At 42.0% G+C, this 23,718-nt stretch overlaps 2 protein-coding genes across 2 annotated transcripts in view; both read left to right on the top strand.

Annotated features, from left to right (window-relative positions):
- The first annotated feature begins 4,110 nt into the window (after positions 1 to 4,110).
- Positions 4,111 to 15,757, top strand: LOC128700272 (probable G-protein coupled receptor B0563.6). The gene is made up of 3 exons (XM_053793330.2): positions 4,111 to 4,575; positions 13,178 to 13,437; positions 14,088 to 15,757. The coding sequence occupies exons 2-3, from the start codon at positions 13,301 to 13,303 to the stop codon at positions 15,052 to 15,054; spliced, it is 1,104 nt and encodes a 367-aa protein (XP_053649305.1). The 5' UTR covers positions 4,111 to 4,575; positions 13,178 to 13,300; the 3' UTR covers positions 15,055 to 15,757.
- Positions 15,758 to 22,824: 7,067 nt separating this feature from the next.
- The window catches only part of LOC128700271 (uncharacterized), a 17,830-nt gene continuing 16,936 nt past the window's right edge, over positions 22,825 to 23,718 (top strand). The window contains exon 1 of the mRNA XM_070100133.1: positions 22,825 to 23,683. Coding sequence (XP_069956234.1) covers positions 23,548 to 23,683 — 136 coding nt within the window. The 5' untranslated portion in view covers positions 22,825 to 23,547. The remainder of the gene's footprint in view (positions 23,684 to 23,718) is intronic.

Raw genomic sequence — 23,718 nt, 5'->3', positions numbered from 1 at the left:
TCACACTATGGTATAAGAGGGCACTCCCTCAACTACCTCAAGTCATACCTCAGCAACAGAAGCCAATATGTGTACGCAAATGGGGCAAGCTCTTCCTCACAACCAATTACAGTTGGTGTCCCACAGGGAAGTGTCCTTGGCCCTCTTCTCTTTCTCCTATACATAAATGACCTACCAAATGCTTCGCAATTACTCAAACCCACACTTTTTGCAGATGACACCACATACGTCTTCTCTCACCCGAGCCCAGTCACGCTAGCCAATACTGTAAATACCGAATTACAGAAAATATCTACCTGGATGAGGACTAACAAACTTACACTAAACATTGACAAAACCTACTTCATTCAGTTTGGTAGCAGAGCTACAGATGTACTTCTTAACATAACAATAAACGGATCACCTATCACAAAGCTAACAGAGGGAAAATTCTTAGGAATCCACCTCGATAATAGACTCAAATTTCATACACATATACAACAAATTTCTAAGAAAATTTCCAAGACTGTAGGCATACTATCGAAGATACGGTACTATGTTCCACAGTCAGCCCTCCTGGCCATTTATCACTCTCTTATTTACCCCTATCTCACCTATGGAATTTGTGCATGGGGCTCAACAACAAGTAACCATCTCAGACCACTAATTACCCAACAAAAGGCTGCAGTTAGAATGATAACAAATTCTCACTACAGGCAGCACACTCCACCAATATTCAAAACACTCAACCTACTCACCATACAAAACATCCATACTTATTATTGCACTTATTACATACATAGAACACTTAACTCTGATATTAACCCTCCCCTCAAACATCTCCTTGCCAACCTCAACAGAACACATGACTATAATACAAGGCACAGATCACTCTTTGATGTTCCTCGTGTCCATCTCACGCTATGCAAAAACTCAATGCACATAAAAGGCCCTAAAATTTGGAATTCATTACCTGTAAATATAAAAGAAACACTACCTGTTTATAAATTCAAGTCTCTTCTCAAAGTTCACTTACTCACTCAAAACCAAATAAATACTGAATAACTGAACCATATAAATTGTATATCCTAAATGTTACTCACAATTATATCACACAAATGTTAAACCTAACTTTGTTATTTTTTTTAAATACACTACCTAACAGAATACTCCATTCTACTGAATGTACAACAATGCATGCAACCATATGACCTGTCTTTGTAATACTCATTTGTATTTTATAGTTATCTGTTTACAATAATGTCTTATCTCTGATTTCATCATTGCTTAGTTAATCTTAAGTTAATTTTAAGCCAGCCCGTAATGCTATGCATATAAGTGGCTTTGGCATGCTGCTCTTACCTGTATTTTTTGTACCTCTGTTTGTATGCTAAAATTTCTAAATAAATAAATAAAATAAATAATTAATAATCTACTGTACAACTATGAAATAATTACTGTCCTACTGTACAACTATGATATAATCCTTAGTGTTAAGTAGTCTGTAAGCCAATAATGTTAAGTTGGCCTATAATTCCAAGGCATAATAGAGGTTCTCTTTGCATTGCATCCCACTATTGTAAATATAAAATCTCAATGTACTGTTTGCAAAGACATAAAATAAATAAATAAATAAATAGCGTTTTCTGGGGCAGCGATAGTTTAAGGCTTTAAACCATATCGATCGAGCCCTGCCTTTGGGTGTCCGGAGAAGAACTCTTGACCACAGTGGAGGAACAAGACTAACGGGGATACGCATTATGTTCCCGTCGCTCTTCGAGGCCCGCAGGAAGGCGCAAGTATGGGCCAGAAACTCCTGGCGATCTAGAGGGTCAAACCCCCTCCCAATTGTGTAGGAGTGGTAGGGTGAAGAGCTGTACCCTAAATGGGCTCAAGGCCGCACAGAGGAGAGCCTGCGCAGTGGTAACGTGGGCACAACAACAGGAAGTGTTCCACTCTCTCAGGCGGAGATGGACACCACAGACAATATGGGGAGTCGGGGAGTCCGATATTCGAAGACGGTGCAGATGATGGGCCACATATTCTTTGTAAGGATGGGGGTATGATGGTCGGGAGGGTGTGTCAGGGAAGCCGCACGATCAACCACTCCACTGCCCCGGATAAGAGATAAAATAATCATAATACTCTATATTCTCCAGATCTGCAATTTCGCCTCCCTTGAAGGGGCTGTTAGTGTGAAACAGGTGTTACAGCCTACAGAAAACAAATGATTTTATTAAATAGGATCATCATTGGTTCTCATTACCCATCCTATCATTTTCCTAGCAGATGTCAGAATGACATTGTTGTATTACCTGGAGTTTACCTGGAGAGAGTTCTGGGGGTCAACGCCCCCGCGGCTCGGTCTGTGACCAGGCCTCATGGTGGATCAGGGCCTGATCAACCAAGCTGTTACTATTATTATATCATTATTATCTTTGAAAGTGAGATCCTCGGCCTGGAGATGATGTGTTCCTTCCAAGTACATATATGGGAGAAGGGGCTTATGTACTGCAGACAGGTGAGATGAAGCAGTTGGAGGCGGCCTCACTAGTGGAAAATTCCACTGATGGAATTTGGTCATGCCTATAGTTTAGGCAAGCGTTGAAGACTTCGCTGCATCAAGAGCTCAAGATGCTGCTGCAGGTGTGGTAGATCTTTGTAAAAGAAGCCCCAACAGATGTGTGGAAGAATGTGTGGGCCAGTGAACATATATAACTCCCATCCAAATATTTAGCGAAAACTGCCGGTGGGAGTGAGATTACCTAACTGCATGTGGACTGATGTAAGTCCACACGCCTTCGTTGTGGAAGCTGAGCATCTCTTCTGTCAGAGATCTCACTCAACCAATCCATAAAAGAAATATCTTGGGAATTATGCACGTTCTACCCCATATTCATATGAACTATTAACTCTATCCGGGGCCAGACAACACCCACACGGAGTTTGCACCAACACCCACACGGAGTTTGCACCAACACCCACACGGAGTTTGCACCAACACCCACACGGAGTTTGCACCAACACCCACATGGAGTTTGCACCAACACCCACACGGAGTTTGCACCAACACCCACACGGAGTTTGCACAAACACCCAAACTGAGTTTGCACCAACACCCACACGGAGTTTGCACCAACACCCACACGGAGTTTGCACCAACACCCACACGGAGTTTGCACCAACACCCACACGGAGTTTGCACCAACACCCACACGGAGTTTGCACCAACACCCACACGGAGTTTGCACCAACACCCACACGGAGTTTGCACCAACACCCACACGGAGTTTGCACCAACACCCACACGGAGTTTGCACAAACCCTTTTAGTGACTCACCTCTTATATGCTCACTGTTTTGTCCTGTTATAAAAATCAAGGCTTCATAAAGTTCTCTACCAACAAAACAATATATAAGTTGCATATATGTTCACTTACTTCAATTGTCAGAACAAACAGTAAAACCAATGATGAATCCTCAGTGTATTTCAAGTAATAAAAAGTATCTTTAATGGATTATTATTATTATTATTATTATTATTATTATTATTATTATTATTATTATTATTATTATTATTATTATTATTATTATTATTATTATTATTATTATTATTATTATTATTATTATTATTATTATTATTATTATTATTATTATTATTATTATTATTAAATTCATGGGGAAGTGCTAAACCTGCAGGGGTCACCGAACACTTGCAGAGTGGAAGGTAATCAGGTTTGACCCGAGGAATGGGAAGGGACAGCTCTAATTCCTCTGATCAAGAGCCCTCCACCAGCATCAAGGCACCTACCTTGAAGATCCCAGGCAGTGAGTTTCTTGGGAATAATAATAATAATAATGTATTTATTTCTACAAGTACATGTACAAGGTATACAGACCATAGCTGACATCAATGACATACTACCATATAGAAAGCTCCTTGTTATGCTGAACATTTCCCGCAAATTAGATCAATTTTTGTCCCAGGATGCGACCCACACCAGTCCACTGACACTAGGGGAAATCCTGAAAATGTACACCTTATGTCACTTGGCATCCTGGTGCATGTATCATTGTTGAACAAAAGATGTATTAGATCAAGAGACAGTGAAAGGAAGAGTGATAGAAATACATGACGGGAAATATAGAAATAGAAACATAGCTTGACGCAGCGAAGTGAGCCACTGAGACACAGTGAGTGGAAGTTGAAGATTTGTTTCTTAGTGTGAGTGATGGTGCCAGTGTGAGTGCTGGTACTAGTGTGAGTGATGGCGCCAGTGTGAGTGCTGGTACCAGAGTAAGAAGACACGGGTGTCTGTGAGAGAAGACACTGGTGCCATCAGACTCGACGTCCTATCAAGGTGGCACTTGTATCCTGTACACATTGAAGGCAACATCTGGACCTTCTCTCAAGGTGACACTTGTATCCTGCATACAGTGACGGCAACACCTGGACCTTCTCTCAAGGTGACACTTGTATCCCGCACACAGTGAAGGCAACACCTGGACCTTCTCTCAAGGTGACACTTGTATCCCGCACACAGTGAAGGCAACACCACCTGGATAAAAAGACAGCTACACCAAGAAGATGAGTAACGTAAGTTTTAAAACGTTTCAAGTGGTTATTTTAGTTTGTAATGACTGTAGTAACAAGAGGCGTGTTAAGATGGACCATATTAGTGAAACACAACACTGAAAACAGAACACTGAACATAATAGGTAATGATAATGATTTCTTATACATGTTAGTAACCTGTATCTATCTGTTACCCTGTATATCTCTGTATATATGTTTACCTGTATATATTTCTGCATATCCATTAATGATTCACTGGGTCATGGTCCTTGCGAGGCGTCTCAGACCAAGCTTCCAAATTAGAAGGGAAATATGCCAGTAACAAGCGGGATATAACACCTTAGGAAGGTAAACAGAATCGTAAACTGATGAATTAGACACTTGTGCAGCATTTGGGTATTTTAATTTTAGAAACGTTTGTGGGTGGCCCGGTGGCCTGGTGGCTAAAGCTCCCGCTTCACACACGGAAGGCCCGGGTTCGATTCCCGGCGGGTGGAAACATTTCGACACGTTTCCTTACACCTGTTGTCCTGTTCACCTAGCAGCAAATAGGTACCTGGGTGTTAGTCGACTGGTGTGGGTCGCATCCTGGGGGACAAGATTAAGGACCCCAATGGAAATAAGTTAGACAGTCCTCGATGACGCACTGACTTTCTTGGGTTATCCTGGGTGGCTAACCCTCCAGGGTTAAAAATCCGAACGAAATCTTATCTTATCTTATCTTATCTTAACCAATAAATGGCTTCTTCAGTCCAGTGCAGAGATGAATGGTAGAAGAAGATGGGTTTGAGGTAATCAGTCCCTCACCCTTGAGTTGATGTGTTCAATCCATCAATCCTGTCCTCCAGTGTCGTCAGGTTAATATCCCTTAACCTCTCCTCGTAGGATATACCCCTTAGCTCCGGAACTAGTCCTGTTTCTAATTTCTTGACGCGTTTGACCAGGTGTGGGTTCCATACTGGTGCTGTATACTCCATTATGGGCATGACGCACATGGTGTACAGTGTCTTTAATGACTCCTTATTCAGGTGTCGTAACGCTATTCTTAGGTTTGCCAGGCGCCCACATAATGCGGCAGTTATTTGGTTGATGTGCGCCTCAGGAGATGTGGTCGGTATGATATTCACCCCAAGATCCTTTACCTTGAATGAGGTTTGCTGCATCTGGCCCCCCTAGCCTGTACTCCGTCTGCGGTCTTCTTTGACCTTCACCAAGCTTCATGACTTTGCACTTGGTGGGTTTAAACTCCAGGAGTCACTTGTTGGACCAGACTTGCAGCTTTTCAGCTCTCTTTGTAGTCCTGCCTGATTCTCGTTCGCTTGAATTCTCCTCATTAGCTTCACATCGTCTGCAAACAGGGACACCTCCGAATGTCATTCACATATACCAGAAACTGCACCGGACCTAGGACTTATCCTCGTGGATCCCCGTTCGTCACATGCACCCACTCTCACATCTCGTCACATACCATCACTTGTTTGCTTTCGATCAAGTATTCCCTGACCCATTGAAGATCCTTTCCTGTTATTCCTGCCCGTTCCTCTAGCTTTAGCATTAATGTATTGTGCCGAAAGCCTTTTCACAGTCCAAGAAAATGCAGTCAATCCATCCCTCTTTCTCCTGTCTTCTGTCACCTTGTCGTAAAACACCGCTAGGGTTGTGACACAATTCCCTTCCCTGAAGCCATGCTGGTTTTCGTACATAAGCTCATTTCTTTTTAGGTATTCCACCTGCTCCACCACTCTGATAATCTTCTCCATGATTTCGTAAAATATACATAGTGACACTAGCTCGCAGTTTAATGCTGCCTGTCTGTCTCCTTTCTTGAAGATTGGGACTACATTTCCTGTGTATGTTGTGTGTGTGTTTTTGTGTGCATGTGTGTGTGTGTTTTTGTGTGCATGTGTGTGTGTGTGTGTACATGTATGTGTGCCTGATTTTTTAAAAGACAGTGAGAATCACTTAAAAACGTGTTGACTTCACAGGACAGATGACCTTCCAAACTGCAACATTCCCACCTACTGTTTCAGAGTACAGGCACTGTACCAGAGTACAGGCACTGTACCAGAGTACAGGCACTGTACCAGAGTACAGGCACTGTACCAGAGTACAGGCACTGTACCAGAGTACAGGCACTGTACCAGAGTACAGGCACTGTACCAGAGTACAGGCACTGTACCAGAGTACAGGCACAGTACCAGAGTACAGGCACTGTACTTCCTACCACCTGCACTGTAACATCCCACCCAAACTCTGAACTACGACACTCAGGCAACACTGAACTATGACACTCAGGCAACACTGAACTATGATACTCAGGCAACACTGAACTATGACACTCAGGCAACACTGAACTATGACACTCAGGCAACACTGAACTATGACACTCAGGCAACACTGAACTATGATACTCAGGCAACACTGAACTACGACACTCAGGCAACACTGAATCATGACACTCAGGCAACACTGAACTATGACACTCAGGCAACACTGAACTATGATACTCAGGCAACACTGAACTATGACACTCAGGCAACACTGAACTATGACACTCAGGCAACACTGAACTATGACACTCAGGCAACACTGAACTATGACAATCAGGCAACACTGAACTATGATACTCAGGCAACACTGAATCATGACACTCAGGCAACACTGAACTATGACACTCAGGCAACACTGAACTATGATACTCAGGCAACACTGAACTACGACACTCAGGCAACACTGAACTATGACACTCAGGCAACACTGAATCATGACACTCAGGCAACACTGAACTACGACACTCAGGCAACACTGAATCATGACACTCAGGCAACACTGAACTACGACACTCAGGCAACATTGAATCATGATACTCAGGCAACACTGAATCATGACACTCAGGCAACACTGAACTACGACACTCAGGCAACACTGAACTATGACACTCAGGCAACACTGAATCATGACACTCAGGCAACACTGAACTACGACACTCAGGCAACACTGAACTACGACACTCAGGCAACACTGAACTACAACACTCAGACAACACTGAACTACAACACTCAGGCAACACTGAACTACAACTCTCAGGCAACACTGAACTACAACACTCAGGCAACACTGAACTACAACACTCAGACAACACTGAACTACAACACTCAGACAACACTGAACTACAACACTCAGGCAACACTGAACTACAACACTCAGGCAACACTGAACTACGACACTCAGGCAACACTGAACTACGACACTCAGGCAACACTGAACTACGACACTCAGGCAACACTGAACTACGACACTCAGGCAACACTGAACTACGACACTCAGACAACACTGAACTACAACACTCAGACAACACTGAACTACGACACTCAGACATCCCTGAACTACAACACTCAGGCAACACTGAACTACGACACTCAGGCAACACTGAACTACGACACTCAGGCAACACTGAACTACGACACTCAGGCAACACTGAACTACAACACTCAGACAACACTGAATTACGACACTCAGACAACACTGAACTACAACACTCAGGCAACACTGAACTACGACACTCAAGCAACACTGAACTACGACACTCAGGCAACACTGAACTACGACACTCAGGCAACACTGAACTACGACACTCAGGCAACACTGAACTACGACACTCAGGCAACACTGAACTACGACACTCAGGCAACACTGAACTACAACACTCAGACAACACTGAACTACGACACTCAGACAACACTGAACTACAACACTCAGGCAACACTGAACTACGACACTCAGGCAACACTGAACTACGACACTCAGGCGACACTGAACTACGACACTCAGGCAACACTGAACTACAACACTCAGACAACACTGAACTACGACACTCAGACAACACTGAACTACAACACTCAGGCAACACTGAACTACGACACTCAGGCAACACTGAACTACGACACTCAGGCAACACTGAACTACGACACTCAGGCAACACTGAACTACGACACTCAGGCAACACTGAACTACGACACTCAGACAACACTGAACTACGACACTCAGGCAACACTGAACTACAACACTCAGACAACACTGAACTACGACACTCAGGCAACACTGAACTACGACACTCAGGCAACACTGAACTACAACACTCAGACAACACTGAACTACAACACTCAGACAACACTGAACTACAACACTCAGGCAACACTGAACTAAGGCACTCAGGCAACACTGAACTACGACACTCAGGCAACACTGAACTACAACACTCAGGCAACACTGAACTACGACACTCAGGCAACAATGAACTACAACACTCAGGCAACACTGAACTACGACACTCAGACAACACTGAACTACAACACTCAGACAACAGTGAACTACAACACTCAGACAACACTGAACTACAACACTCAGGCAACACTGAACTACAACACTCAGGCAACACTGAACTACGACACTTAGACAACACTGAACTACAACACTCAGACAACACTGAACTACAACACTCAGACAACACTGAACTACGACACTCAGACAACCCTGAACTACAACACTCAGGCAACACTGAACTACGACACTCAGGCAACACTGAACTACGACACTCAGGCAACACTGAACTACGACACTCAGGCAACACTGAACTACAACACTCAGACAACACTGAACTACGACACTCAGACAACACTGAACTACAACACTCAGGCAACACTGAACTACGACACTCAAGCAACACTGAACTACGACACTCAGGCAACACTGAACTACGACACTCAGGCAACACTGAACTACGACACTCAGGCAACACTGAACTACGACACTCAGGCAACACTGAACTACGACACTCAGGCAACACTGAACTACAACACTCAGACAACACTGAACTACGACACTCAGACAACACTGAACTACAACACTCAGGCAACACTGAACTACGACACTCAGGCAACACTGAACTACGACACTCAGGCGACACTGAACTACGACACTCAGGCAACACTGAACTACAACACTCAGACAACACTGAACTACGACACTCAGACAACACTGAACTACAACACTCAGGCAACACTGAACTACGACACTCAGGCAACACTGAACTACGACACTCAGGCAACACTGAACTACGACACTCAGGCAACACTGAACTACGACACTCAGGCAACACTGAACTACGACACTCAGACAACACTGAACTACGACACTCAGGCAACACTGAACTACAACACTCAGACAACACTGAACTACGACACTCAGGCAACACTGAACTACGACACTCAGGCAACACTGAACTACAACACTCAGACAACACTGAACTACAACACTCAGACAACACTGAACTACAACACTCAGGCAACACTGAACTAAGGCACTCAGGCAACACTGAACTACGACACTCAGGCAACACTGAACTACAACACTCAGGCAACACTGAACTACGACACTCAGGCAACAATGAACTACAACACTCAGGCAACACTGAACTACGACACTCAGACAACACTGAACTACAACACTCAGGCAACACTGAACTACAACACTCAGACAACACTGAACTACAACACTCAGGCAACACTGAACTACAACACTCAGGCAACACTGAACTACGACACTTAGACAACACTGAACTACAACACTCAGACAACACTGAACTACAACACTCAGACAACACTGAACTACAACACTCAGACAACACTGAACTACGACACTCAGACAACACTGAACTACAACACTCAGACAACACTGAACTACAACACTCAGACAACACTGAACTACAACACTCAGGCAACACTGAACTACGACACTCAGACAACACTGAACTACAACACTCAGGCAACACTGAACTACGACACTTAGACAACACTGAACTACAACACTCAGATAACAATGAACTACAACACTCAGACAACACTGAAGTACGACACTCAGGCAACACTGAACTACAACACTCAGACAACACTGAACTACAACACTCAGACAACACTGAACTACGACACTCAGACAACACTGAACTACGACACTTAGACAACACTGAACTACAACACTCAGATAACACTGAACTACAACACTCAGACAACACTTAACTACGACACTCAGACAACACTGAACTACGACACTCAGACAACACTGAACTACAACACTCAGACAACACTGAACTACGACACTCAGGCAACACTGAACTACAACACTCAGACAACACTGAACTACAACACTCAGACAACACTGAACTACGACACTCAGACAACACTGAACTACGACACTCAGGCAACACTGAACTACGACACTCAGGCAACACTGAACTACAACATCCAGACAACACTGAACTACGACACTCAGACAACACTGAACTACAATACTCAGACAACACTGAACTACGACACTCAGACAACACTGAACTACGACACTCAGACAACACTGAACTACAACACTCAGACAACACTGAACTACAACACTCAGGCAACACTGAACTACGACACTCAGGCAACACTGAACTACGACACTCAGGCAACACTGAACTACAACACTCAGACAACAGTGAACTACGACACTCAGGCAACACTGAACTACAACACTCAGACAACACTGAACTACAACACTCAGACAACACTGAACTACAACACTCAGACAACACTGAACTACAACACTCAGACAACACTGAACTACAACACTCAGACAACACTGAACTACAACACTCAGACAACACTGAACTACGACACTCAGACAACACTGAACTACAACACTCAGGCAACACTGAACTACGACACTCAGACAACACTGAACTACAACACTCAGACAACACTGAACTACAACACTCAGGCAACACTGAACTACGACACTCAGACAACACTGAACTACGACACTCAGACAACACTGAACTACAACACTCAGACAACACTGAACTACAACACTCAGACAACACTGAACTACAACACTCAGACAACACTGAACTACAACACTCAGACAACAGTGAACTACGACACTCAGACAACACTGAACTACAACACTCAGGCAACACTGAACTACAACACTCAGACAACACTGAACTACGACACTCAGACAACACTGAACTACAACACTCAGACAACACTGAACTACAACACTCAGACAACACTGAACTACAACACTCAGGCAACACTGAACTACGACACTCAGGCAACACTGAACTGCGACACTCAGACAACACTGAACTACGACACTCAGGCAACACTGAACTACGACACTTAGACAACACTGAACTACAACACTCAGACAACACTGAACTACGACACTCAGGCAACACTGAACTACGACACTTAGACAACACTGAACTACAACACTCAGACAACACTGAACTACAACACTCAGACAACACTGAACTACAACACTCAGACAACACTGAACTACAACACTCAGACAACACTGAACTACAACACTCAGACAACACTGAACTACAACACTCAGGCAACACTGAACTACAACACTCAGACAACACTGAACTACAACACTCAGACAACACTGAACTACGACACTCAGACAACACTGAACTACAACACTCAGACAACACTGAACTACAACACTCAGACAACACTGAACTACAACACTCAGACAACACTGAACTACAACACTCAGACAACACTGAACTACAACACTCAGACAACACTGAACTACAACACTCAGGCAACACTGAACTACGACACTCAGACAACACTGAACTACAACACTCAGGCAACACTGAACTACGACACTTAGACAACACTGAACTACAACACTCAGGGAACACTGAACTACGACACTCAGGCAACACTGAACTACGACACTCAGACAACACTGAACTACAACACTCAGACAACACTGAACTACAACACTCAGACAACACTGAACTACAACACTCAGACAACACTGAACTACAGCACTCAGACAACACTGAACTACAACACTCAGACAACACTGAACTACGACACTCAGACAACACTGAACTACAACACTCAGACAACACTGAACTACGACACTCAGACAACACTGAACTACAACACTCAGACAACACTGAACTACGACACTCAGACAACACTGAACTACAACACTCAGACAACACTGAACTACGACACTCAGGCAACACTGAACTACAACACTCAGACAACTCTGAACTACAACACTCAGACAACACTGAACTACGACACTCAGACAACACTGAACTACAACACTCAGACAACACTGAACTACAACGCTCAGACAACAGTGAACTACAACACTCACGCAACAGTGAACTACGACACTCACGCACTACAACACTGTTACATTAGTAAACTTACTACCCTCTTATGAGTTATTCACCTTGTAAGTTGATCCTCTCTGTAATGTTAATGTTTTCCTTATTCCTAATATATCTCTTCTTGTTGTGAATGATTTTCACATAGCTGAGTTAGCTGTTTTAACCTTTAAGGTTTAAATAATAAGATTTTACAAGGACCACAATGGAAATAAGTCACCTTGACTTTTTTGGGGGGTCTTTTAGTAGGTAATTTACCCTATGTATAATAATTATCCTTATGTGTACCTGTGTCTAAATAAACCTACTTGTACCCAATTCTTTCAGGAATTTTGAGACATTGTTCCCTCGAGCTAAGGTCCTTTCTTTACAATATCTATGTTGCAGGTAGAGTGAGAGTCTGCAGCAAGGAGGGAGAGAGGATCATCCGGGAGGTTGTGGCAACTTAATATATGACCTGAATAGCACGAAATATCTTACATGTGAGGGAACGCAAGCCAGCTGGTAGCCATGGAGGATGTGGATGACATCCACTGGATTGTCTACCGTCAAGTTCTGCCAGTCCTTGTTAGTTTCGGCATCGTGGCCAACGTTATCTGTGTCGTCGTACTTAGCAGGCCACGACTTAGGTCTCCCAGAGTCAACAGGTGAGCAGTGAGAGATATATGTCCTGCATTATGTACAGTGTTACAACAATTACTTATTGCCTCAGGAGAATCTTGAGAAAGATCCGGCTTCCTTACTAAGAAAGCACGAATCACGGCCTTCCGGTAGCAGCAGCAGTGAAATCCGGTGATAAGAGAGGACTGAATCTGGACGCATAAGTACCAGCCCGCTGTAGCCGCCATCTTTCTTGTTATTAAAGTCAAAATCGAAGATATTTCCAGATGATGCAGTGTTTGTGCAGTGATGGCTGACATTTATGCGTGCAGAAAGCCCCTGGTTATTCTTCATTGTGTGGAAGGTTGTTTCAGTCATCTCCAATTTCTTCATTTATAATCATAATGATCATTTTTATTTGTATATGTATAAATCACTTTTCATAAGGTCATGGTAATTATAAAAATAATGTTTGTCTCAATGACTAAGAAAAAAGATTGCCGTGTTAGGGGAAGTCTGAATGTTATTGGCTGAGTTCGTGGAAGTTACATAGAAATGTCACACTAAATTACTCATGGTAGACTATTAGGGGAAGGAGGGTCGAGCCTCCATCACTCCTTATGCTGAATAACTCACTAGATTTTAGCGCTTCGTGAAATAAAAATAACAGCCTCGTTACTGTCTGTGTGTTTTTCAGATACTTCTTGATCCTGGCGGTGTCTGACCTCCTGGTCTGTGTGTTCTACATTCCTGTCATTACCACCATCACTGGATGTACATTCTCCAGCTATGGCGAAGCCTATTACTTTTCTCACTTCGGCTGGCCTCTGGTGGGGATAACTCAAATTATCGGCACCTACACTATCCTCTGGCTCTCCCTAGATCGCTTTATTGCTGTCTGGATGTATAGTCTCTATCCAAGAATACAGCAGAAGCCGAATGTCCTACGCAACAGAATGGGAATTACGATTCTACTGTGCCTCTCTATCCATATATTGTATTGTATCATCGCTGAAGTAGAGTGCTCGGATGAAAAGGATGGTAAGTGCATCAAATGGAAGATCAAAACTGGTTATCAAAATCACTTCAATGAGGTTTGGCACATTGTCTACAGGAGTGTGTTCGCCTTGTTCATCCGGTGGGTGCCGGCTTGTTTTCTCTTGGTGTTCAACCTTGGTTTGATTGTCGGTGTGGTCCGAGGCCGCATCAACTTTCCCACCACCACTCAAGGATCCAGCAGGAGTGGGGAGAAGACCCTCATCATTACTATGATCTCCATCACCGCCTCCTATATTTTGCTCGTTCTTCCCATAACCATATACATCACAGGCTACGCCGAATACAGAGAGGACCGCTGCACTGGCAGACTTTCTCAAGAGATCCTACGAGCTGTTGGTAATTGCCTTCAGATATTCGAGCATTCCATTCACATATTCTTCCTGGCTGGCTTAAACCATGGTTTCAGGGATGAGATGAAGATTTTGTTCCACATGGGAAAAAGAAATACGGAGGAAGTCGAAACGCTAGAAAACGGGCAGCTTGGAGTCAGTCATTCACAGCTCGGAGGACTGCAGGTGACGTCCCACAGAGAGCAACAGAAGAGTGCTTCAGCTCCACCAGTCTTGGCTTTCACCAACAGACAAACCATCGCAGAGTCTCTGTAGTAACCTTCCACATTCACAGCTACCAAACTGGAAACGGGGCACAAGTTTCGGTCCATTGTCATGTCTGGTTTTGGTTGAGGTCAGACAAGAGGCAAGACTGTTCCCGGAGACTGAGGATGACTGCAAGAATTTACTGATAAACACCAAGACGAGTCCTTGAAGCTAATCTACAGTTTCAAAATCACAGAGGCTGTAGGAACGACCAGATGATAACACTCCATTCTTAACTCTTGGAATGTTGACTTCTGGAGCCTTAACATTACACTCCAACATAGCTAGTGTTGTAGTAAATCACTAAGGAATCTGGAAGCTTCCCATGATAAACAATTTGTCAGTGGTCGTAGATCTACGGGATGATTTACACGGTAACGTGACAGCCTAAATTGCTCTTTGAGAAATTCCTTGGCAAGGCGAATTACTCAAGAATTCAGGAGGACAAATAATATACGAGGAAACCCCTAGATCTTGAAAAGTGATGGAGATCTAGCATGATACACAGAGGACAAAGCCACCTAAATGTGGTTACTAGAGTGAACTCTTTGTTCCTGGTCTTGTAGTCTGCATGACCAGGACACTGAACCTGTCTCTCCCAGTCCTGGTCTTGTAGTCTGCATGACCAGGACACTGAACCTGTCTCTCCCAGTCCTGGTCTTGTAGCCTGCATGACCAGGACACTGAACCTGTCTCTCCCAGTCCTGGTCTTGTAGTCTGCATGACCAGGACACTGAACCTGTCTCTCCCAGTTCTGGTCTTGTAGTCTGCATGACCAGGACACTGAACCTGTCTCTCCCAGTTCTGGTCTTATAGTCTGCATGACCAGGACACTGAACCTGTCTCTCCCAGTTCTGGTCTTGTAGTCTGCATGACCAGGACACTGAACCTGTCTCTCCCAGTTCTGGTCTTGAAGTCTGCATGACCAGGACACTGAACCTGTCTCTCCCAGTTCTGGTCTTGAAGTCTGCATGACCAGGACACTGAACCTGTCTCTCCCAGTCCTGGTCTTGTAGTCTGCATGACCAGGACACTGAACCTGTCTCTCCCAGTTCTGGTCTTGAAGTCTGCATGACCAGGACACTGAACCTGTCTCTCCCAGTTCTGGTCTTGAAGTCTGCATGACCAGGACACTGAACCTGTCTCTCCCAGTTCTGATCTTGTAGTCTGCATGACCAGGACACTGAACCTGTCTCTCCCAGTTCTGGTCTTGTAGTCTGCATGACCAGGACACTGAACCTGTCTCTCCCAGTTCTGGTCTTGTAGTCTGCATGACCAGGACACTGAACCTGTCTCTCCCAGTTCAGGTCTTGTAGTCTGCATGACCAGGACACTGAACCTGTCTCTCTCAGTTCTGGTCTTGTAGTCTGCATGACCAGGACACTGAACCTGTCTCTCCCAGTTCTGGTCTTGTAGTCTGCATGACCAGGACACTGAACCTGTCTCTCCCAGTTTTGGTCTTGTAGTCTGCATGACCAGGACACTGAACCTGTCTCTCCCAGTTCTGGTCTTGTAATCTACATGACCAGGACACTGAACCTGTCTCTCCCAGTCCTGGTCTTGTAGTCTGCATGACCAGGACACTGAACCTGTCTCTCCCAGTTCTGGTCTTGTAGTCTGCATGACCAGGACACTGAACCTGTCTCTCCCAGTTCTGGTCTTGTAGTCTGCATGACCAGGACACTGAACCTGTCTCTCCCAGTTCAGGTCTTGTAGTCTGCATGACCAGGACACTGAACCTGTCTCTCCCAGTTCTGGTCTTGTAGTCTGCATGACCAGGACACTGAACCTGTCTCTCCCAGTTCTGGTCTTGTAGTCTGCATGACCAGGACACTGAACCTGTCTCTCCCAGTTCTGGTCTTGTAGTCTACATGACCAGGACACTGAACCTGTCTCTCCCAGTCCTGGTCTTGTAGTCTGCATGACCAGGACACTGAACCTGTCTCTCCCAGTTCTGGTCTTGTAGTCTACATGACCAGGACACTGAACCTGTCTCTCCCAGTCCTGGTCTTGTAGTCTGCATGACCAGGACACTGAACCTGTCTCTCCCAGTCCTGGTCTTGTAGTCTACATGACCAGGACACTGAACCTGTCTCTCCCAGTCCTGGTCTTGTAGTCTGCATGACCAGGACACTGAACCTGTCTCTCCCAGTTCTGATCTTGTAGTCTGCATGACCAGGACACTGAACCTGTCTCTCCCAGTTCTGGTCTTGTAGTCTGCATGACCAGGACACTGAACCTGTCTCTCCCAGTTCTGGTCTTGTAGTCTGCATGACCAGGACACTGAACCTGTCTCTCCCAGTTCTGGTCTTGTAGTCTGCATGACCAGGACACTGAACCTGTCTCTCCCAGTTCTGGTCTTGAAGTCTGCATGACCAGGACACTGAACCTGTCTCTCCCAGTCCTGGTCTTGTAGTCTGCATGACCAGGACACTGAACCTGTCTCTCCCAGTTCTGGTCTTGAAGTCTGCATGACCAGGACACTGAACCTGTCTCTCCCAGTCCTGGTCTTGTAGTCTGCATGACCAGGACACTGAACCTGTCTCTCCCAGTCCTCAACATTATTGTTGTATACTAAACCAGTATGGACATACGGGGTCACAGAGTGTCGTTACTGTAGTATTAATAATCTCAAGTCTTCCATCAAAATTTTTTAATGAATGCCTTACACGCCAGCATCTTCCTCTGAATAATAATAATAATAATAATAATAATAATAATAATAATAATAATAATAATAATAATAATAATAATAATAATAATAATATACTTTAAACTCACCATAAAAAATCCTTATCATTTTCTAAAAAATATGAATAACGAGGAAAAATGATAAGAAATAAAGACATATCTTTCTTCACTGTATATTATTATTATTATTTTTATTATTATTATTATTATTATTATTATTTTTATTATTATTATTATTATTATTATTATTATTATTATTATTTTTATTATTATTATTATTATTATTATTATTATTATTATTATTATTATTATTATTATTATTATTATTATTATTATTATTTTTATTATTATTATTATTATTATTATTATTATTATTATTATTATTATTATTATTATTATTATTATTTTTATTATTATTATTATTATTATTTTTATTATTATTATTATTATTATTATTATTATTATTATTATTTTTTTTTTTATTATTATTATTATTATTATTATTATTATTATTATTATTATTATTATTATTATTATTATTATTATTATTATTATTATTTTTATTATTATTATTATTATTATTTTTATTATTATTATTATTATTATTATTATTATTATTATTATTATTATTATTATTATTATTATTATTATTATTATTATTATTATTATTGTATATAAATTATGCTTTAGTATTAATATTTATTATCTATTTATAGAATTTGTTAAGAAAGCAAAAATTACAGTAATTTTTAATTTGTGATTATAATCATAACTATAATTTTTAGAGTGGTGGAGGAGTAAGCCAGCGGAAGGCCTCGGTCAGATGACCAAATCACAGGCTATGGCTAAGACCCACGTCAGGAAACACTTGTCCTGTTTCCTACCAATAGCTACAGTGTATATATCTTGAAATATATATGTTTCTCTCGGTGTATATGCTCTGATATACATTATATATATATATATATATATATATATATATATATATATATATATATATATATATATATATATATATATATATATATATATATATATAATAAACTTCTATTATAATTTCCTTAACATTTATAATAATTATTTACTCATACAGATTATCTAATATATTAATCCAAACCGTAATATGATATATAATTATTTATGCAGTTATCCATAGAAAAATAATAAGTATTCGCTAATAACTGTTAATGATATAATTATTGATTATGTCATAATTAATGACATCATTGTTGATAATCTCACTATGTCATACATTATAATAATTATGAAGAGTATAATTACTATAATTAACGTATCTATGATCAGTGTTGACAAGACCAATAAAGTTTATAACCAATATTGTTATTTCTTTATCACTTTCCTTTATTCAAAATTGTTTTTCAATGCTTATTTTTCGTGTATTTTTTATTAGTAGAGATGGTTAATGGAAGGTTATCCTGTGTGTCACATGCCCCAGCTCACTCTATTTCAACGTACGCTAAAGAAACAGTGCAGAGTGCGGCACAAGTTTCTAATTCGGGTAAATACCAGAACTAAAGATAACGAGTCAAGCAGGAGAGGCGTCTACAAGTCATCAAGTCAACAGTATAGATGCAGTTTACCAGTTAAACTGGTAAACTGCATCTATACTGCTGTCCGACAGTTACAGTTCCTAAATATTCTCTAAACACAGCACACACTGATCTTTAAGGTTTGAAGCCGATCAGGAGAAACATTCTTCAGTTATGGGATACAGTAAACTTGCAAATTTGATCTATAAACATTATAAACGTAGAAAGTAACAGTCTACGACAGGAGGCGGAGGCAGCCAGTGAAGACTTAAGCTCTACGCTTCAGGTATACTCACGATATTCAACAAAAATATACCTGGAGAGGGTATCGGGGGTCAACGCCCCTGCGACCCGGTCTATGACCAGGCCTCGAAGTGGATCAGGACCTGACCAACCAGGCTGTTACTGCTGTGGCCACAAATGCATTTGTTGTCACAGTGGTGCCTATGCTAACCTCCCTGTGGTGTATCAGTATAGCTAGTTGGATGAATCTTATTGTAGCCAGTTGGTCCAGTGGCTAATGCGCCGGTCTGGAGTTTTACGACTCTCTGATCGCGGGTTCGAGCCCCGCCCGTGGTATTGTTTGTTTGCAATCGTGTCACTACGATTTCGTGAGTCAGTTTAGTAAGTTTATTTAGGCACAGGTACACATAAGTACAAGTATCATACATAGTGTAAATTACCCACCAAAATAACCCAAAGAAAATCAGAGTGACTAATTTCCTGTTGCCTCTGTTGACCTAGCAGTCATTAGGTACCTGGATGCTAGAAGACTGTAGTGGGTGGCATCCTGGGGAGAGGATTAGAAACCCCAATTGCAGCGTCTATTATTTCTTCTACTTTCACACACATTTTAATTATCTTCGTAACTGAAGCTGCATTAGAAACTCCAACATTTCCTTTAATAAGCTGACACGGTAATTTAGTAATAAGAAACCATACCACGGGAGGGATTGAACCCGCGGTCAGAGACTCTCTGACCGCGGGTTCAATCCCGCCCGTGGTATGGTTTGTTTGCAGTCGTGTCATTACGATTTCGTGAGTTATTTAGTAATAAGCTTTACTGATTTCAATAAAGACTTGGTACCCTAACACAGTGAGTTTCCGGTGACTTTCCAGGAGACTTTTCTGACGTTATTGAGTTTCCTTGAAGCATGACGAAGGTAACTTACCAGAGTCCCCCTTCACCTCTCATTCTATAACAATTATAATAATAATAATAATAATAATAATAATAATAATAATAATAATAATAATAATAATAATAATAATAATAATAATAATAATAATAATAATATTATTATTATTATTATTATTATTATTATTATTATTATTATTACTATTATTATTATTAATAGTAGTAGTAGCAGTAGTAGCAGCAGCAGAAGTGGTATAGTAGTAGTAGTAGTAATAGTTGTAGTAGTACTAATAGTAGTAGTATATTAAAACCAGCATTAAACCCGTATGGGTCACATGAGTGTTGTATTGGGTTATTTAGAGTCAAGGTATAACACTGAGGTATTTTTCTCAGGGTATATACACTGAGAGATTATACCTCCTCTTAAGGATTAAAATATTCTTGACTGGTGGTCAATAGGTAGCATGCAGCCATAATGAACCAAATAAACAATCAACACATCCGGTGTATAGGTTAGCCACCCCAACACTTTTCGCCCAGTAGAGAAAAAAAACACGTTCCAGAACAACGTTTCTTCCAGTCGCTGTCGTTTCTGTGAGTTACGACTGACACGAGTCATTGGGGGTCTCTAACCCAGCTGTGACGTCAGACTCCGGTTACTTCTAGAGAATTACGAGCTCTTCCTGTAACTCAAGGTACCGTCACTCTTGTAAATTCCTTAGCCAGGTTAAAGGAAAAACCTTTGACACAGATATATGTTGTAAAAAGTCCCACCACAAGAAGCCCAGTGGAAATAAAGTCACTTGGTCTGACCTTTTTGAGTTATCCTGGTGGATAATTCACACTGTGTTATAACTGTACTTATGTGTGCCTGTACCTAAGTAAACTTACTTACTTATTTACTCTCTTACTTACTTATTTACTCTCTTACTTACTTATTTACTCTCTTACTTACTTATTTACACCTTTTCCTGCTTCATGTGAGGCCGCCATCTTGAATCTTTATCATGTAAACAAACACATCCGCCTGATATTCTTGTCTGATAAAAATTCCCTTTTATAAATATTTTTCTTCCTGATTTTTTTTAAGCTAGAACTTATGAAGAACTTTTAATTATTTTTATTTAAAAAAAAGTTTGTCCATAAATCAAATATCAAAAAAGGGTATACGAGTTTCAAATTTAGTTTTTTTTTTGGATCAGTCAGTAGAGATGGAAGGCAGTAGAGATTAAAAGGTTGATTTATAAATTAATTTAGACAATTTTTGAATTATAGAAAATTGTTGGTGATAAGACGCCTTTGCTGGCACTGAAGGTAGTAGACGGTAGAAATAGTAGACGGTAGGGGCAGTAGAGGGTAGAGGTAGTAGACAGTAGGGGTAGTAGACAGTAGGGGTAGTAGACAGTAGAGATAGTAGACAGTAGAGGTAGTAGACAGTAGAGGTAGTAGACAGTAGAGGTAGTAGACAGTAGAGGTAGTAGACAGTAGAGGTAGTAGACAGTAGAGGTAGTAGACAGTAGAGGTAGTAGACAGTAGAGGTAGTAGACAGTAGGGGTAGTAGACAGTAGAGGTAGTAGACAGTAGAGTTAGTAGACAGTAGAGGTAGTAGACAGTAGAGGTAGTAGACAGTAGAGGTAGTAAACAGTAGAGGTAGTAGACAGTAGAGGTAGTAGACAGTAGAGGTAGTAGACAGTAGAGGTAGTAAACAGTAGAGGTAGTAGACAGTAGAGGTAGTAAACAGTAGAGGTAGTAGACAGTAGAGGTAGTAGACAGTAGAGGTAGTAGACAGTAGAGGTAGTAGACAGTAGAGGTAGTAGACAGTAGAGGTAGTAGACAGTAGAGGTAGTAGACAGTAGAGGTAGTAGACAGTAGAGGTAGTAGACAGTAGGGGTAGTAGACAGTAGAGGTAGTAGACAGTAGAGGTAGTAGACAGTAGAGGTAGTAGACAGTAGGGGTAGTAGACAGTAGAGGTAGTAGACAGTAGGGGTAGTAGACAGTAGAGGTAGTAGACAGTAGAGGTAGTAGACAGTAGAGGTAGTAGACAGTAGGAGTAGTAGACAGTAGGGGTAGTAGACAGTAGAGGTAGTAGACAGTAGGGGTAGTAGACAGAGATAAGTTCAGAGTGTATTCATTAACACTGTTGAAGACTCATAAGCCACTTGTCCAACAATGAAATATAGGCTGTAAGAGTATGATATTCTCTCAATGAATAGTGAACAGTGATGACAGAGAAGGTCGTGAACAATTCACAACTTGTCTTTACTACTGTGGTCAACATAATTCGCAAATAAACCGCAATATGAGAAGATAGTGCACCATTTTTTTTTTGTGGCCGGTGATATAAGCGTGTCCGGTTTAAGTTAGGTCCCCTGTAGGCTTCTACGTTAGATAGTCTTCAGTCCTTGTGAAAGCTACGCATCACACGCACGCAAACACACGCTACGCCATCTACGGACCAGCCAAGGAGCTATCAAAAGTTAACGAGGAGTTGAACCAGATGATGCTGCGATATTAATTGACTTTCGAATATCGTGTGTGTTAGTAGAGGTCCTCTACCTTGTGTGTGTTCTAAAGAGGTTCTCTGTGCTCACTCTGAAGGTGGTGTCTGCTGCAGTGCTCCTGTAGTGTGTTTCTATGACTGTATTTCACTATTCAAGAGGTAAATGCATGCGACTCTGAGAAATAAAAGGGTGAATAACAAGAATAATATTATGGATTTCGCAGACTGGTGATCTTGAATGAGTGCCACAAGAATATGAAGGGTTGCTCGAGTGTAGTGAGCATTGCTGGTGTTGCTGGAGTAGCCAGTACTACTGGAACAACCGTTGTAGCTGGAGCAACCAGTGTTGCTGGAACAACCAGTGTTGCTGGAGCAACCAGTGTTGCTGGAACAACCAGTGTTGCTGGAACAACCAGTGTTGCTGAAACAACCAGTGTTGCTGGAGCAACCAGTGTTGCTGAAACAACCAGTGTTGCTGAAACAACCAGTCTTCTTGGCTCGACTGCTCCACTAATGCTTTAGGCTACAATTGTACAATCTTCTACTATTAATGTTCATTTAGTCTCCGACAATGACGGAGAGCTGAGGCGCCTTCATTTAGCGTGCTGGTGTTATCGCCCAAGATGTCTGTTTCCGCTTCCCGTGGCTGGGGTCACCTACCGTGGGCGGTGGTGGCTGTGGGCGTGTGGACTGGGGTCACACTCGCTCAGTCCCTCTCCCAGGACGCACCAAAACTCTGGCAACGTTTCTACCTAGATGGTAAGCACAGAAGGAACCTTTAGATATGTTCAAAA

This window comes from Cherax quadricarinatus, chromosome 71, assembly GCF_038502225.1.
Source record: "Cherax quadricarinatus isolate ZL_2023a chromosome 71, ASM3850222v1, whole genome shotgun sequence".
In the NCBI taxonomy this organism is placed as follows: domain Eukaryota; kingdom Metazoa; phylum Arthropoda; class Malacostraca; order Decapoda; family Parastacidae; genus Cherax; species Cherax quadricarinatus.
The sequence above is the reverse complement of the archived record's forward strand: the minus strand, read 5'-3'. Positions and strand labels throughout refer to the sequence as shown.

Bases quoted from the DNA above. Each gene is read 5' to 3' on its own strand.
- LOC128700272 (XM_053793330.2), top strand. From the start codon at position 13,301: ATGGAGGATGTGGATGACATCCACTGGATTGTCTACCGTCAAGTTCTG. The intron at 13,438-14,087 runs GTGAGCAGTGAG...TGTGTTTTTCAG, and splicing joins AGGTCTCCCAGAGTCAACAG to ATACTTCTTGATCCTGGCGG.